The sequence below is a fragment of the Macrosteles quadrilineatus genome, unplaced genomic scaffold (assembly GCF_028750875.1).
Source record: "Macrosteles quadrilineatus isolate MER2022 unplaced genomic scaffold, UCM_ALF_1.0 Scaffold_7__1_contigs__length_78375512, whole genome shotgun sequence".
Taxonomy (NCBI): Eukaryota; Metazoa; Arthropoda; class Insecta; order Hemiptera; family Cicadellidae; genus Macrosteles; species Macrosteles quadrilineatus.
In genome coordinates, this window is record NW_026542600.1 from 65,869,424 (window position 1) to 65,884,434 (window position 15,011).

The window sequence follows — 15,011 nt, forward strand, 5'->3', positions numbered from 1 at the left end:
ATTGTTGACGAGTTATATTATTGGCATCTTTTGAATTAAAACCCTCTTGTGGATCTAAATATTTACTTTTACAGCTAATAAAATGTTTTCAGATTCTAGTCTGGCATACCCAAACAAAGAAGAATGAACCAGCTGCACAGCTAGATTTGAAGAAGTACAACAATACGAATCTCATTCATTTGAGGTCTTTGATTGTTTGATTCATAAGACAGGTAATTTTCTCTACATAAATTCATTATATTTAAACAAAATCAGAAGTTTTATTAGTATAATGAGTGCTTAGTTTAGTTATGTAGTATTTAGTTGTTTTTTGTGTAAAAATAAGGCAAAATTAAGGGTTCCCCGACTAACTTTGCCTTGTTTTTACACAAAAACCGTTATATTTCAGTTATGTTTTGTTCGATCTTTTTGGTTCGATGTTGGTATCGTTTGATAGGGAGTTAAAAATGCTAAAAAAAAGTATTCTTTACATTTTTTCATAGAATTAGCCGTTTTTGAGTTATTTAAGTTATAAAAATTCAAACGGCCGCCATTTTGAAATTTACAATCGGAACAACTTTATTATTTTTTTCTATAATAGTTCTTGTTAACATGGTTGCCAAATTTCATAATCATCGAATCAAAAACTTCACAGATAAAAATATTTTTGTATAAAAAACAAAATGGCGGATAACTGAGTAAATATGCATTTCCAGACATACCTTCACAGAAACTTTTTTCTTCCTCTTAGTATGAGGATTCATTTCCCAAAGTCCTGAAACGTTTTTTGTGGACACCCTGTATATCGATATTTGCATAGTTGGAAATCTAAGAAATACATCTACCTGTTGGTAAATGGTGTCAGTAATATCGTACCAAGTTTGGCAGTAGTATGCAGAACCGTCTAAATAAATAAAAACTAATGAGATTCTTTATTTTCAGTATTTGGCCTTAAGGACAATCCTCAGCCTGTCAGCTTCTTCATGATTTTATCAAATGTTTTTATTATTGTTAAGTGTTTATTCTAAAAGACAATTGAAGTTTTATGTAAAACTTGTCCATTCAAGCTTTTGTAGATAGTGCTTTTATATTTGAATGTTATCAGTTTGTAATTGTAAGCATTTATTGAAGACAAATAGTCTTTTTATTATCAAATATTTGTGATAATTAGCTTAAAATTGATGCCAAAATGTTTATTTAACTACTATTTTATCTTGTAAGGTAGTGCTATGTCCTAATTTTGTAAAGATAGTCCAAAGCACCCTTGTATAATATAGTGACCAAGCATGTGATATATTTTTAGAGAAAAGTAAATTTTAGTCATGACCGCAAAATTTTTGTAATTAAAGTTACACTTCCTTATTGCTTAGTATGTGGATGTCCTCAAGAAATGTGGTCTAAATGTTTGGGCAGAATGTGGTTTATTGAATTTTGTTCAAATATATCCTATCTTAGTCTTATTGAGCTTAGGTATGTTAATGTTAATACGAGGGTCAACTTTTCATTAAGGGCCGTTTGTGTGTATAGTTGAATAGCATTGTAGTTAATGTCTACGCCGCAACAAGGCAACGACCATAACTATTTAGTGGCACTATTTGTGAATAGAATCCTGCCATTACAGCTCTGTAGTTGACAACGTGCGTGCTTCGCTTTGTGTTTAAAACATTTTTTTATGATTGAATCTCTGATGCAAAATAAGGTTGGTGATAAATTTCTTGACCACAAGAAATAAATTAGATTCAGACATTCATTGCCAAATGTCTCTAGGAGGATATGGACCTTATGCAATTAGTGTGAGTAAATTGGGGAAATTGGTTAGGGAGTGAAAAAATGGCTGTGAAACCGTTTTCCTTTGTGGTTTTTTGTGACAAATCTGGGTACCCACCAAAAACACAATTCCTTCTAAACTGGACATTTTATTGGCCATTTTTAAGCTTCCTAACCCATTCATGCACTTAACCCTGTATCATTGCATTAGGGCTATAAACTTCAGTCTTCTGGCAATGAAAGTCTGATATGTTTTTTGCAGTCAAAGAATATATCACTGACATTATCTTTCATGGTGGGAGATTCAATGTTTTTTTTTTATTTTCTAAACACACAGCCAAAAAAGTGCAATCATTTAATCATTCATTCATTTTTCATTCATTCATTCATAAAAAAAGTACATGTACATGTCAGCTACAGAGCAGTAAAATGGTGCCATCTCATCACAAATGATGCCAGTAAGCAGAGAGGAGCTCTGTTCCAATGTACACGCAAAAGAAGCCCTTAGCAAAACTACCCTCGTTTGTAGGTGAATAAATATTTCATTTGTATTCACAAAAACCATTTTGTAACTGGTAAGTATTTACAACACGGTAATGTTTTACCAAAACAAAAAGAAAACATGAAAGATTAACAATTGTAAAATAATCAAACATATTATATACGAAACGGTTGAATACCAACTGCAATACAGTACCAATAAAAATGGGTAATGTGGGAGGACATGGTAGAATGAACTACCCAACTACCAAAGATCTGGTGCTTTTTTTTATCACCACAGTTTCTCAAATAACTATTATTTACAAACTATAACTGCCCTATATTAATCAAATATTGTCTTGCCAGCTGTCAGTTATTGCTAATGCTACTTCAGTATTCAATCCACTGTACTTAAGTCTAGATCATTAGATTGTGTGTGCATTGTTTAAGATTTGTACATACAAAACAGCAATCAAAAGAATTTGGTTGATTATAAATTCTGTACATAAACTAAAATAAATTTCTTTAGAGAACCATAAGTGAGAAGTGTACTATGTACATGATGTGTCGATGAATTTAATTTTGTAAAGTATACTTTTGTATTGTCATAAATATTGTAAGCTTTTATAAATATAAAATAATAGGCTAAATGTATAATGAATCCTACATGTATTTAAAAAAATCTCCCTTTTAAGTAATTCCTGGTTTCATGTTATGTATATTTCAAAATTATCTTGACAGAGTATCCCAAAAGCAAAGGACAATACTATGTGTTTTGTCCTAAAACATGAGTAATTTACTATAATCAAAAAGTATAACACTGCATGATTTCATTCTTGGGGGATATACATCAGAGGCAAACCCTAAAATTAATGTTTAGCTAAGTAAAATAAGAAAAAAATGTAAGGTGTTTTGCACCCGGTGGGTTTTTCAATTCTGTTACGGTGATGAAGTTTTGTTAGATTTAGGATATCTGTTTTTTTACTCTTATTAAGCTAACTAAACACATACAGTTTGCTCCTTTTTCCAAAATCTTGTCACACAATTTAAAGTAGGATCAAAACTTGCTAGTCTGTGCTAAGAACAAATTTTTTGTAATGTTTTTAAGTTGTACATATTTCTTTATTATACGTTTTTAGGTATGAAATAAGTTAAGTCTAAGTGAACTTTAAATAATTTTAAGTTCAATTCTTTTCATTTAAGTTTAGCTTATTTTGTTTTAAGAATGACAAAACTTTTTTTAAGAAGTGTCAGCCCCTTTTCACCTTGCTTTACCCGTCCACATGGGATTTAGAGGCCTGCGAGAAGAATTTATCGACTTAAGCAAGGGTTGAGCCAAAATATTACAAAAATAAACTATACTGATGATAAATTTTAAGGGGAAATGGAAAGTGAACCCAAGACATTGGTGCCTTGGATTCACAATTCATAATGCAATGACTTCTCTAAATTGTAACCAATTATTCATATAGGTAACCCTTTTCCTTCACTAGAGAAAGTAATTCTGAACACAACATAATTTTTTAATTTTTTTTAACATAACAGGTTAACAATTTGATCCATAATTTAGAAGTAAATTTTTTTTTAAATAATAATAGTTGCAATTTTTCAGTATAAAAGCTATAGGTAATTGTTTTATGATGTTATTTGATTTTATTGATGACTGTAAAACTCATACAGTACTTTGTACTTTGTACTCTGTGAAATACTCATAGTAAAACTGATCAATTTTTGAATCTCTTGCACATAAACATAATGACCTCATCATACTTACTACTAAAACGTTCAAAATCTGACTATGGACAGAAGGTATACTGTATTTGTTGTTGTTTTTTCAACTGGTAACTTATCTTTTAGATTGGTAACATGGATTAAACTGATTCGGGGAACAGAGGTATTAGCAATGCAATTAATAAAGCAACTTAGAACTGTAAACTAGAATATAGGCTTCCACAATCAAAGTAGACTCAGTTGAATCTAGGTTTTTGGGCAATGATCTGTTGTTTTGTTGAGCTGTTGAAATACTGGACGACGTTTCTAATGCCTTGTAGCAATCTAATGTCTTCAGGGGCAATCTACGATTCAACTCCCCATTGAATACCTGGGTTCAGTTGAATCATGGTGGCCTCAGGATTCAACTTGGGGGGGGGGGATACCCCGATCCTTCCAGGTAAAATGTAAAGCATAAAAACGTTTAGGCCTGAAATGAGCTGCACCGATGGTCGAAGAAATTTACATGGGTCCTCTGAGGAAATATTCATTGTTATGACATTATCATAAATATATAATTTGTGTGTGAAAATCCTCTCGATAGACAACAAAGTTTGAGAGTCTTAAAATATCCCGTCAAACGTTGGACGACTTGAGTTATCAAATTAAACAATACTGTCAAATCAAAAGAACTATTGATTAGATAGTAATAATGCAATGGTTATAATATTTTATAACTATTAAATTATCACTAAATAAGCCTATACCAAATTGCTAAATTTATAACATAGCCTATTAATGCTATTTACTGAAAAAGAAAAGGGGTTTAAACAAATGGAACTGACCATTGGTGCAACTGAGAACCCCACAAAAGTTGGTGCAATCGTACACTGTAGGGTGGAACTAATCCCTGACCAGGGGAGCCAGCTGGTCTAGTGGTTAGAGCGCGGGACTCCGATCCCGCCAAATCATCAATGGATTTTAACTAAGTAATATTGCCGTAACCTCTAGGTCTAGCCTGAAGTAATGTGAAAATCCGGGCTTGTGCCTAGCGTCCTAGGAAAAAAACAAAAAAAAATCCCTGACCATCATAGTGCAATCGGGCACCTCCCCTGAAATGGGGTCCACCCTGATATTTGGCGGTTGGGTGATCATCCACCACAACCCCCCCACCCCTGGTCTGCTTCTGAAGGCCAAGATTCTGCAACTTACAACTGTAAGTTTACTATTAGTCTTGATACCAAAACAGTTACCCCCCTCTTATTCTCTACATCCAAGTTCAGAATTTTCTAAATGGTCATCGTTTTAGAATTTGTATTATTTTAAGTACCAACTTTGGAACAAATTGTGCCTGAGGAATTGTAATATTTTGATAAATGCAAGTAAGTTTACTGTTGATAAAAAGCAAAGGTAGAATTAGAATAAGGCATCTCTCACAATTCCTATATAATTGTACAACTATGTATTGCCTTTACTCAACATAGGGGTAAATTCTACTTTAGATTGATTTGATTAGTCATATTTGTAAGTAACTCAATTTTGCACTTCTATTGTAAGCACATATTGTTTTTTTTTTATTGAAAATAAACAAATTTAGTAAGAAAAGTGTATTGTGTTTCATATATCATCGAATGGGAAGTGAGCTGATCTAGTAGTAGAGCTTGGACCTTTGGAGCCTGAGGTCCCCGTCAATAATCAATTAATTTTTATGCCACGACCCTCTCTGAAATAATGTGTAAAACAGTTCTCGCTAGATCCTAGGATGTGGAGGTGGGAGATAAACAAAATGTCATTGAATGGCTTAGTTTTAAGCAATTTTCAATAAATTCATTAATTTCCTTTAAAAGTTGTAGGATTATTGGCTGATATGACATTTATCAAAGGATATATCCAGTATCCACAGCAATATCTTTGACTCTGGTGGGAAACACATCAGACTTGAAATATCCCTCATAAGTTGTAACTTTATGATTACTCTTCATATGAGGTCAACCTCAAGTAAGCTGTTGCTATAGTCAAGCTCATATTTTAATAGAACAATAAATAATTTTACGCCACACTACATACACTATTTTGACGAACTTCCCATGCAAGGATTTAGTCCAGAAAACAGCTGTTTGCCACCAGCTTAATCAAATGGGGTTTCATTGCGTACTACTGTACTGTAATGAGTTTTACCGGACACCAATCAGCTGATTATACTGTATTTGGGTGGCAATGAGTGGTTATAACAAAAACATAACCTCTCTTAGAGGTTATGACTAGTGATTTTTAGTCATTTAGGTGGTGGTAATATATAAATATTTGAACGGATTTAGTAGTAGGTATAGCGTACTATCGTACGTAACTCGTCCGAAATGTGTTTACCGGACTCGTATGGTAATTCCATACTCGACTTCGTCTCGCACAGTAACGACCACACTCGTCCGGTAAACACTTATTTTCAGGACTAGTAACGTAATATACTATATTGCCATACTATGATGTTTAAATAGACTTTCTACGCAAGGATTTAGACCGGAAAACAGCTGTTTGCCATCTGCTTAATCAAATGGGATTTCATTATGTACGTTAATAAACTTTTACGGGACACCAGCTGATTATGAATTGGCAATGAGTGGTTATCAACTAAAAACATAAGATCTCTTAGAAGTTATGAGTCGTGCAGTTTTAGCGATTTTCCCATATAGGGTATAATAAGCTATTACCGTAGGTCTCGTGGTAGGACCTAGACCTGGGACCCATTTACTTTTTCGTTTTTATGTCCCCAGAGGCCAAAAAAAACATCTATTCAAATGTATATACAATATTGCGAGTCCCACGACTCTCTTAAATTAAAGTTATACTATGGCTTGGCTGTTCTAGAGAGGTAAAGGGGTGTAAGAGACATAATAATGCTACAGGTGTTACAAAACGAGTGATACAACAAATACAAATTTGGAAAAATAAGAGAAGTTACAAAGGGTGGCAACACTAAATAAAAACTTTGAAAAAATTAAAAAAGAGCAAAAATAACTAAGAAAAATTATTACAAGGTTCAACACAAGAAAAAGTTGAAAATGAAAGGTTGAGATAATTACAAGTTATGTGACTTGATTTGTTTACATCTTTATAAATTTAGATATGATTTTACAAACTGACAAAGGTTCCTTGAAGCACACGCACCCACAGACACACGCACTCCGAACTTCCTTGCAGCCCGCGGTAATCTCCTCTTGATTTTCTTCCCAGGTCCTCCAACTCCAAGACTTGTAACCCCTCCATCTTCTTCATTAGACCTTCTCATTGGCTGATTACCGATAGGCTATAACATTTCTCTAAGTCAGTCCTACACCGGTCATCGCCTAGCTCACGTCAGCTGGGAAAAGAATTTGAGAATTGACGCTCATGCTACTGTTCAACTCTCACAAAAAGGCTCTGGTCCAAAGAATGGCATGCTAGCACCTTTTTTTGCCAGCTTATCTGCACTCTCGTTGTCGCCAATAACTACATGGCCTGGGACCCAGCCGAGAGTTACAGAGTTCCGTGTGGAAAGTTTGCAGAGGGTGTTGAAACACTCCCAGACCAGTTTTGAGGTGACTTCATTTGAGTCAAGAGCTTCAAGAGCAGCCTGACAATCAGACAAAATCACTATTCTCTTGTCTTGGTAGCATCTGGCTAGTCCTAGGTTGGTACAAGCCAAGATACCATAGATTTCTGCCTGAAAGATGGTACAGTATCGTCCCAGACTACCTGACAGTTCTGTTCTGGGTGATTAACTGTATACTCCAAAGCCAAATTTTCCATTGATTAGGGAGCCGTCTGTGTACCAGACGAAGCTCTCCATATCTTGGAAATGCCCTTCCTGATGTTTCCACTCATCTCTGGAGCAGAATTCAACATTAAAGGGTTTGGTGAAAACTGTTTCCTTGCTTAGGAAGTCCAAGGTCATGTCAAGCTCAGGACTTGCAGCCAAAGTCTTAGCAATGGCGCAGTGGCCTGGCCCTGACAGGCCTCCCTCCACAGATTGCAACCCTCAGACGGTAAGCTGCCTTGAGGGCTTCAGATCAGATAAAGATGTCAGAGGTAGCAGCCCAAGAGCGACTTCTAGAGTAGCTGATGGACTGCTCCTGAAGGCTCCAGTGGCCAGTAGCGTCCAAGCCTTTGCAGACTTTCTAGTTTGGCATTCAATTTTGTTGCAAAAACTACATTGGTATGGCATGTCAAATGATTTATTGCATTTTTTCAAATCTTACATTGTGAAAAGGAAACTTGTTGACAATTTGTTTTCTATCATAGATTTTCCTCTGCTGTATTTAATGTCCAATCTGGGGTCCCTCAGGGTTCAAATCTAGGGCCTTGTCTTTTTACAATACTAATTAATAATCTAAGGGACTGTATTTTAAATTCAAATTCACTTCTATTTGCCGATGATTTAAAAATGTTTAAGCATATCAACCGTCTTGAGGATGCAAATATCTTACAGGAAGATCTTGATAATGTTTACAGATAGAGTGTTTCAAACAAAATTACTTTTAATGTTTCCAAATGCCAACTAATGACTTTTACTAGGACTCAACATTTTTTACAAAATAACTATTTCTTAAAAGGCATTTTAATTAGTAGAGTAAACAAAATTAAAGATTTAGGTGTTCACATGAATTCTGCAATATCTTTTAAATTTCATGTTGAAACATGCATTGCTGCTGCAAGTAAAATGATAGGATATAGTTAGACAAAGTACACATTTTAGAACCATTGAAACTTTAATTATGCTTTATCATTCGTTGGTCAGATCAAGATTAGAAACCTGTTCCATAATTTGGAATCCATATTATTTACAGTTCAAAGATGGTTTGGAGAAAGTCCAGAAAAAGTTTTTAAGATTTTTATTTTACAAATGTTTCAATATTTATACATACGAAATTCCATATCATGATTTGTTACAACTGTTTGGGCTGCAGAGTCTAGACCTGAGGAGAAAGATCGGTCAGGTGTTCCTGTACAAACTGGCGTGGAGAGGTTGACGACGCTGCTAGCCTGGCCAGCCTGTCTTATCGCGTACCCTGCTTCATCATTAATATATTTCTTATTTACTGTTGTATTTATTTTACTATTCAGTATTTATGTATTTATATAATTTATCATTGTTAGTCTATTTTTTTATATTTATATACTGTACTGTTGTTATAGTTATTGAAAATTTTATTTTTTATGTTATTATTGCATGGCATGAAAGTTAAATTAAAGTGAATGGACAATAAGAAACCCACTGAAGAAATTATTATAAGTGCATGAATTGCTTCAATGTAAATGGTGTAAACTGTATTGAAGCATGTAAATAAAATAAAATAAAATGACTATACAGGGTGTATATAAAGTCCCGCACGGGCTTAATATTTTCTAAACGAAAACAGACAAATCAATAAGATTTGGTACATCAACACCAAACCTAAAAATCTACTTTTTCAAGGAACTATGAATTTTCTGTCATATCATGGGGACGTCCCGCAAGGAGTCAGAAGGAAATCTTAACACGTTCACTGCGGGCGTATCCGATCGGATACGGGCCGAGCACTGTTCAGACGCTGCCGTAACCGATCGGATACGCTCGGCAATGCCTTTCGTATATCATCGTTTTTGCTCTAGTGTCGGTCGAAGGCAGACCAATTCCACGTTATCGTGTAGTGGGTGACTTGCGTTTTGTTGTGGTGTAGGTTGGTAGTAAAATTTCCCCATAAAATCCCCGTCTGGCAAACTTAAAAATCAACTTGTTGTCCCGTCTTTCTCCCTCCAATTGGCAATACGATGGGACCGGCTACGTTCCAAGCAGTGCTGCTATATGTGAGTGTTTAGTGAACTACGTCGACTCTTGTTATAAAACAGGACATCACAGCACGTTATTTGCTATTCGTCATACCGAAATATGAGAGCCAAACACCCGGCAATCGGGTTTGTTCGACGCTGCGGGCTGCGCCGCGCTGAGGCTACGCCTGCCATTTGATGGCCCGCAGCGAACGTGTTAAATAGGAGCATAGGTCAATATGCACATCAGTTTAAAGGGCTTAGCTAGCAGAGTTCAATGCCGGAAACCGCGCCTCAAAAGGATCACCCGTTACAAAATGGTGGCCATTTAAAAAGGGTGTACGGGCTTACTTTCCAAACTTGTCCCACAAGGAGTCAGAAGGAAATCTTAAATAGCAGCATAGGTCAATATGCACATCATTTTAAAGGGCTTAGCTAGCAGAGTTTAATGCCGCAAACCGCATTCAAAAAGGTTGATTCAGTACAAAATGGCGGCCTTACAAAGGTTTACTTTGTTACATTTTATTAGTACAGTAGCCACAATCCCATTAAAGCAAAACCGCAACTCTGTAGCTAAATACTACATTATGCGTGTCAATAGAGAAGTGAATTATGACGTTAGTTATAAAAACAAAACAAAAAAGCTTAAAAATGATAATAAAAAACAACAAACCCTAGGACAACGCCTTGACCTGCAAACGACTTGGTTATATGATCATCCCAAGACGAAATCCTTGACAAACAAAATAGGGATATGGATGGCCAAGAATCTCCACACATATTCACTAGTAGAGGAGGAAGGACTTATTGAGTATTGACTAACTAAAGGAAGCCTCTCCTAAATACAAACTCCAGGAATTCTTTTTCTAGACGGGTAATACTCTAGCTTTACGAAGTAACCGAGCTAAGTTTGTCAAAAGAAATAGAAAACAATCTAACCAATGTGATGTCACCAAGATTTACTACAGATTTATGGACATCAAGAAATAACGATCCCTTTATTTCCTTAACCCTCCATTGTGTGTCAGAAGATTAAAAGATGAAACGGTTTTGCCTAGGAAACGAATATCTTCCTGGTGAGCACGGTGCGCTTCACATCGCTGAGATGATAAAACACATCGCAATCAAATGGATTGATATGTGATTCGACAATTGATATGTGATTGATATGTGATCAACACATGCTAATTTCATGTACAGCGATGAAACCGTTCTGATATTTTCAGTCACAGATGCTGCCAATATGGTTGCAGCAATGAAACTCCTCCCTTGGCCACATGTGACATGTTTTGCCCACACACTGCAGTTGGCACTTAAAGACGCAAAAAGTACAACTGGAATGATCAGTATATGCTGTCTGCAGCCAGGTACATTGTAGGACTAATGTCCTAATGTTATCAAAAGATGCTCTTCAGCTCAACATAGGCATTTGTATCAAAAGAATCTAGGTAAAATAGAAGTCGAGTTGGTGCAAGACTGTGAAACTCGTTGAAACTCGGAGTACCAGATGCTCAGTCGTCTGGTTCAACAGAAAGAGGCCATTTCTGGTGGTGAGTTGATTTCCTCAAGAAGCAATATTAACAATATGTCCATGACCGAGTGTAAGATGACTGAGCAATGTATTGACATTTTATGCCCTTTAGATGAGGCAACTACAAAAGCGTCGTCCAGCAAGTTGCCGACTATGTCAATGGTTTACCCATTAGTATCAACAATTGAAGATATTTTTGAGAAAAGATTGCGCGAAAAGAAACCTGGTGCTACCTTTTGTAGAAATTTACTTTCAGCAATGAAGACTAAGTTTTCCCACATAAAATCAGAAAACCTGTATAAAGCGTGTATGGCAGTGGACCCACATTTTAAGTGCGTTTTACTTAACCACATGAAAAATTACTATTGAAAGATAGATTTGTAAGTGAAGCCACATCTTTTTATTCAAAGAAGACTAAGACAACGGAGGTTTCAGTTCAACATAGTCAACCACGGGAAATAGGTAAATATTACTAGGATGATTATTTTGATTAGGCCTGCTACTTCAATAGACCTAATTATTAATTAGGTATGCCTATACAGATTAGCTATATTTAAAATAAAAAATATGCTTAAGCTTAATTTATACATTTTGAAACTTTTGTTCTGTTATCTACATTGAAGATTTTTTTTGTTGAGAAATTTTAACAAACTCAATTTAACAAACGTGGCCCCATTTCATTTATTGTTAAACCCACATAGCATGCGAAAATTAGATTTTATGTTGTTTACACAAAAACTAAAAGAGACGTAAGAGACGTTCGTACGTTACGAAGTAAGCGTAAATTACAAAGTTGTTGAAAATTAAAACCCCCATAAAATAATGTGCAACTTGACATATGTTGCTATTAGCAAATTTTGAAAAATGGGCATTTGCAAAACATTCTAAAATGATTTTTTGGGGAATAAAAAAAAATAAAGTTAAAAAAAATAAAAAAAGGTTACTTGTAGCATATCACAGTAAAGCTGATAAGAACATCCATAACGAGTAAGAAATTTCAATCGGAGAATGGCTAAGTGCTTGGTATAGGAAACACAGTATTAAAAAATATCAATTTTCCCCCAAAAAACTGCCGCCATTTTGAAACGGAAAAAGATAATTAATTTCTGTTTCCACCAAAATGTTTGTCTATTAAATACCTTTAAACTGGTGCATAACATGACGTATGTTACATTTGAAAATTCCGAGATTCGAACTAGTGACCCTCAGTTTTTGGCACACTCTGTATCGAAAAAAGTTAAAAATATTTTTTCGTTATTCCTTGGAGTTGATTCAGTGGGTAATAGTGTTATTTCATCCTTTTACGTTATACCAATTTTCCGTGATAAATTTGAGACACCTTACGTAAGACACCCTATATAGCAGCAAACCTAGGTACTAATTAAACCTCATGTTATTTAAATAGATTTAATTGAAACTCAATTCAGACAATTGGAAATTTACGTCCTATTGTTGTTATTATTATTCTTAAAAAAAAATTGATTTTCACTTATTATTTTTGGTAGTGTATCATTGAGTTATTTATTTTTCTTGGTAGGCTATTAAAATTACTTAAACTTGAGACTGACGAAGGATTTTAAAACTGATACAAACCATCATGAGACTTATATTTGATATAGCCTTTAGTAAATACAAAATAGATCTTTTTTCCAATTATCTAGTCGATTGAGCTGTTTCACATTTTGACTGTGTTTTTGTATATTATTTATTTTATACTTTATCCCTTATATTGTTATTGTACTCTATGTACAAAAGTTATTATCCTTATTTAAAAACTTTGTTGGTATGTTATTGTTTTTGGTTATCTTTTTATTAGTTTATTGTTTTGCTTATGATTTTAATGTTGACACACTAAGCAGCAATAATGACAAAACCCCTTAGACTTTATTTTTGGTATCACTCTTTGTTGTATAATATTTGATTTCATTTGTGATAATATTCATGATAGGGTCTCAGTCTACCAATTCTTGTTTTGTGTGATAAGTTTTAGAGTGTGATATTTTTGTAATTTTATGGTTTTGTGTCAAATCTTGTTTTTATGTTGGCTGTGTGTGTGTTTTTATTACAACGTTATGGCTCCAGAATATTATTTCTTTTAAGTTTTGAAATGTATCTTTTATGTTCTGTTTTAAGGAATAGGGTTGTATGGTTTCGTGACTTATCAAAAAGTTTTCTTTTAACTTTCCTCCAGTTTTTATTCATTAAAGTACTAACTAACTAATGAGTAATCCAAGTTATTTCAATACCCTTTGCATATCATTAATTTAAATTTAGGATAAGTTTTATGAAGTTCTACTCCAGTTTTATAAATAAATTCCTTTGTACACACTCTGTATATTTATTATGATTGTTCTTAAAGTTTCTTAAAGGTTAATTATCATGTTTCAGTGGAGGAAGAAAATGTAAGCATAAATAAAACACACTATAATTCATGATGCGTATATTAAATGCAGCATCCTAGAAGTAGAAAAATTTTAATAACAATGTTTTGTGTATACTTAAATGTAAGAAGCCATTAAAAACTAACCTATTAGGCCTAAGCCTATTTTACGTGCAACTACTCGACTCGACTCGATACTCGATTTTTTATTCAAATACTTGACTAGAATTGAAAAATCACTACTCGCCGGCGCCCACCCCTAACCCCACCGCAGCAAACCTGCACACTAAGTAAGTTTCCATTTGCATGATTTGATTTTCAACTAAATCTATTTCAATAACATTTTTTAGGTTTAATGAGTACCTAGGTTTGCTGTTACAGGAAGGGTGAATTGGGGTTTTATGAAAATTAATTGCTTGGTATAAAATAAATAAATTTGCCAAGTTAGACAAAACTATATCAATAAACAAGCAAACTACAACAGTTTACTCCATAAGAATAATATGGTAATATTAAATTCAGAATTTTTTCAGTTTTCTCTGTAACCAATAACCGTTGAAAACACTTCAATATACTAAATAATTTATTTGTTTGCTTTTCAAAGTGGTATGGAGAGAAATCGGGAAATTTTATGTTTTGAGGGTCAAACATGAGAAAATCCAATTTTGACCCCATTCACGAACTCGTACGAATAAACGTAGGTTTACACGTTTGTACCAAATTTCATCAAAATCGGATCAGTAGGTACTGCTTAAGTTATCGTTTTAACGGACACACACATATATATGTGTATTAATTTGAACGGATGGCATTTTCACCCTCTGGGGTCATCAAAATGAAAAAGTAAATCGGTCCACGGGCTAGGTCTTACCATGATACTGTAGCCTACTTACGGTAAAAGCTTCATCCCTATTTGAAAAATTTGCTAAAAAAAAGGATGCAAAGTATAGATGGCCTTCCCAAATATTAACAGAGCCGGTGAGTCCGACTTGTTGTACTTCTATATGGCATAACATCACACCTTAACAGCGTTAATGACTGTAGACGTGTACTTTTTAATAACAAGAAAAGAGCTATTTAGAACATTCTGCCCACCGATAATGCACTATGGCAGCATGTGAATCGAACTACTCTGCAAGCTACGATGTGGATGTGGGTTGGTTTGAAAACCAACTTTACGCCTCCACCAACCTGAAGATGGAAAGAATGTGACAAAAATTATTCACCAGTGTGGCCAACCATTCCTGAGGCCTCAAAAGGTTGTATAGAACTCGTGTGTCTGCAAGAAACGGTGCTATGCCATTGTGTACCCTTTTTATGCTCATGAGAGAGCCATTGGTTGCGAAATAAGATTGCATTATATTTGCGTACTTATAATGT

The 15,011-nt window shown here is 34.5% G+C and overlaps 1 protein-coding gene across 2 annotated transcripts in view; it reads left to right on the forward strand.

The window, feature by feature from the left end:
- LOC128997826 (galactosylgalactosylxylosylprotein 3-beta-glucuronosyltransferase P-like) overlaps positions 1-5,532 on the forward strand; it is a 183,887-nt gene extending 178,355 nt beyond the window's left edge. For both annotated transcript variants that reach the window (XM_054423571.1, XM_054423572.1), the window contains 2 exons: positions 93-212; positions 922-5,532. In XM_054423571.1, the coding sequence (XP_054279546.1) occupies positions 93-200 (108 nt within the window). In that variant the 3' untranslated portion in view covers positions 201-212; positions 922-5,532. The remainder of the gene's footprint in view (positions 1-92; positions 213-921) is intronic.
- Positions 5,533-15,011: the final 9,479 nt, after the last annotated feature.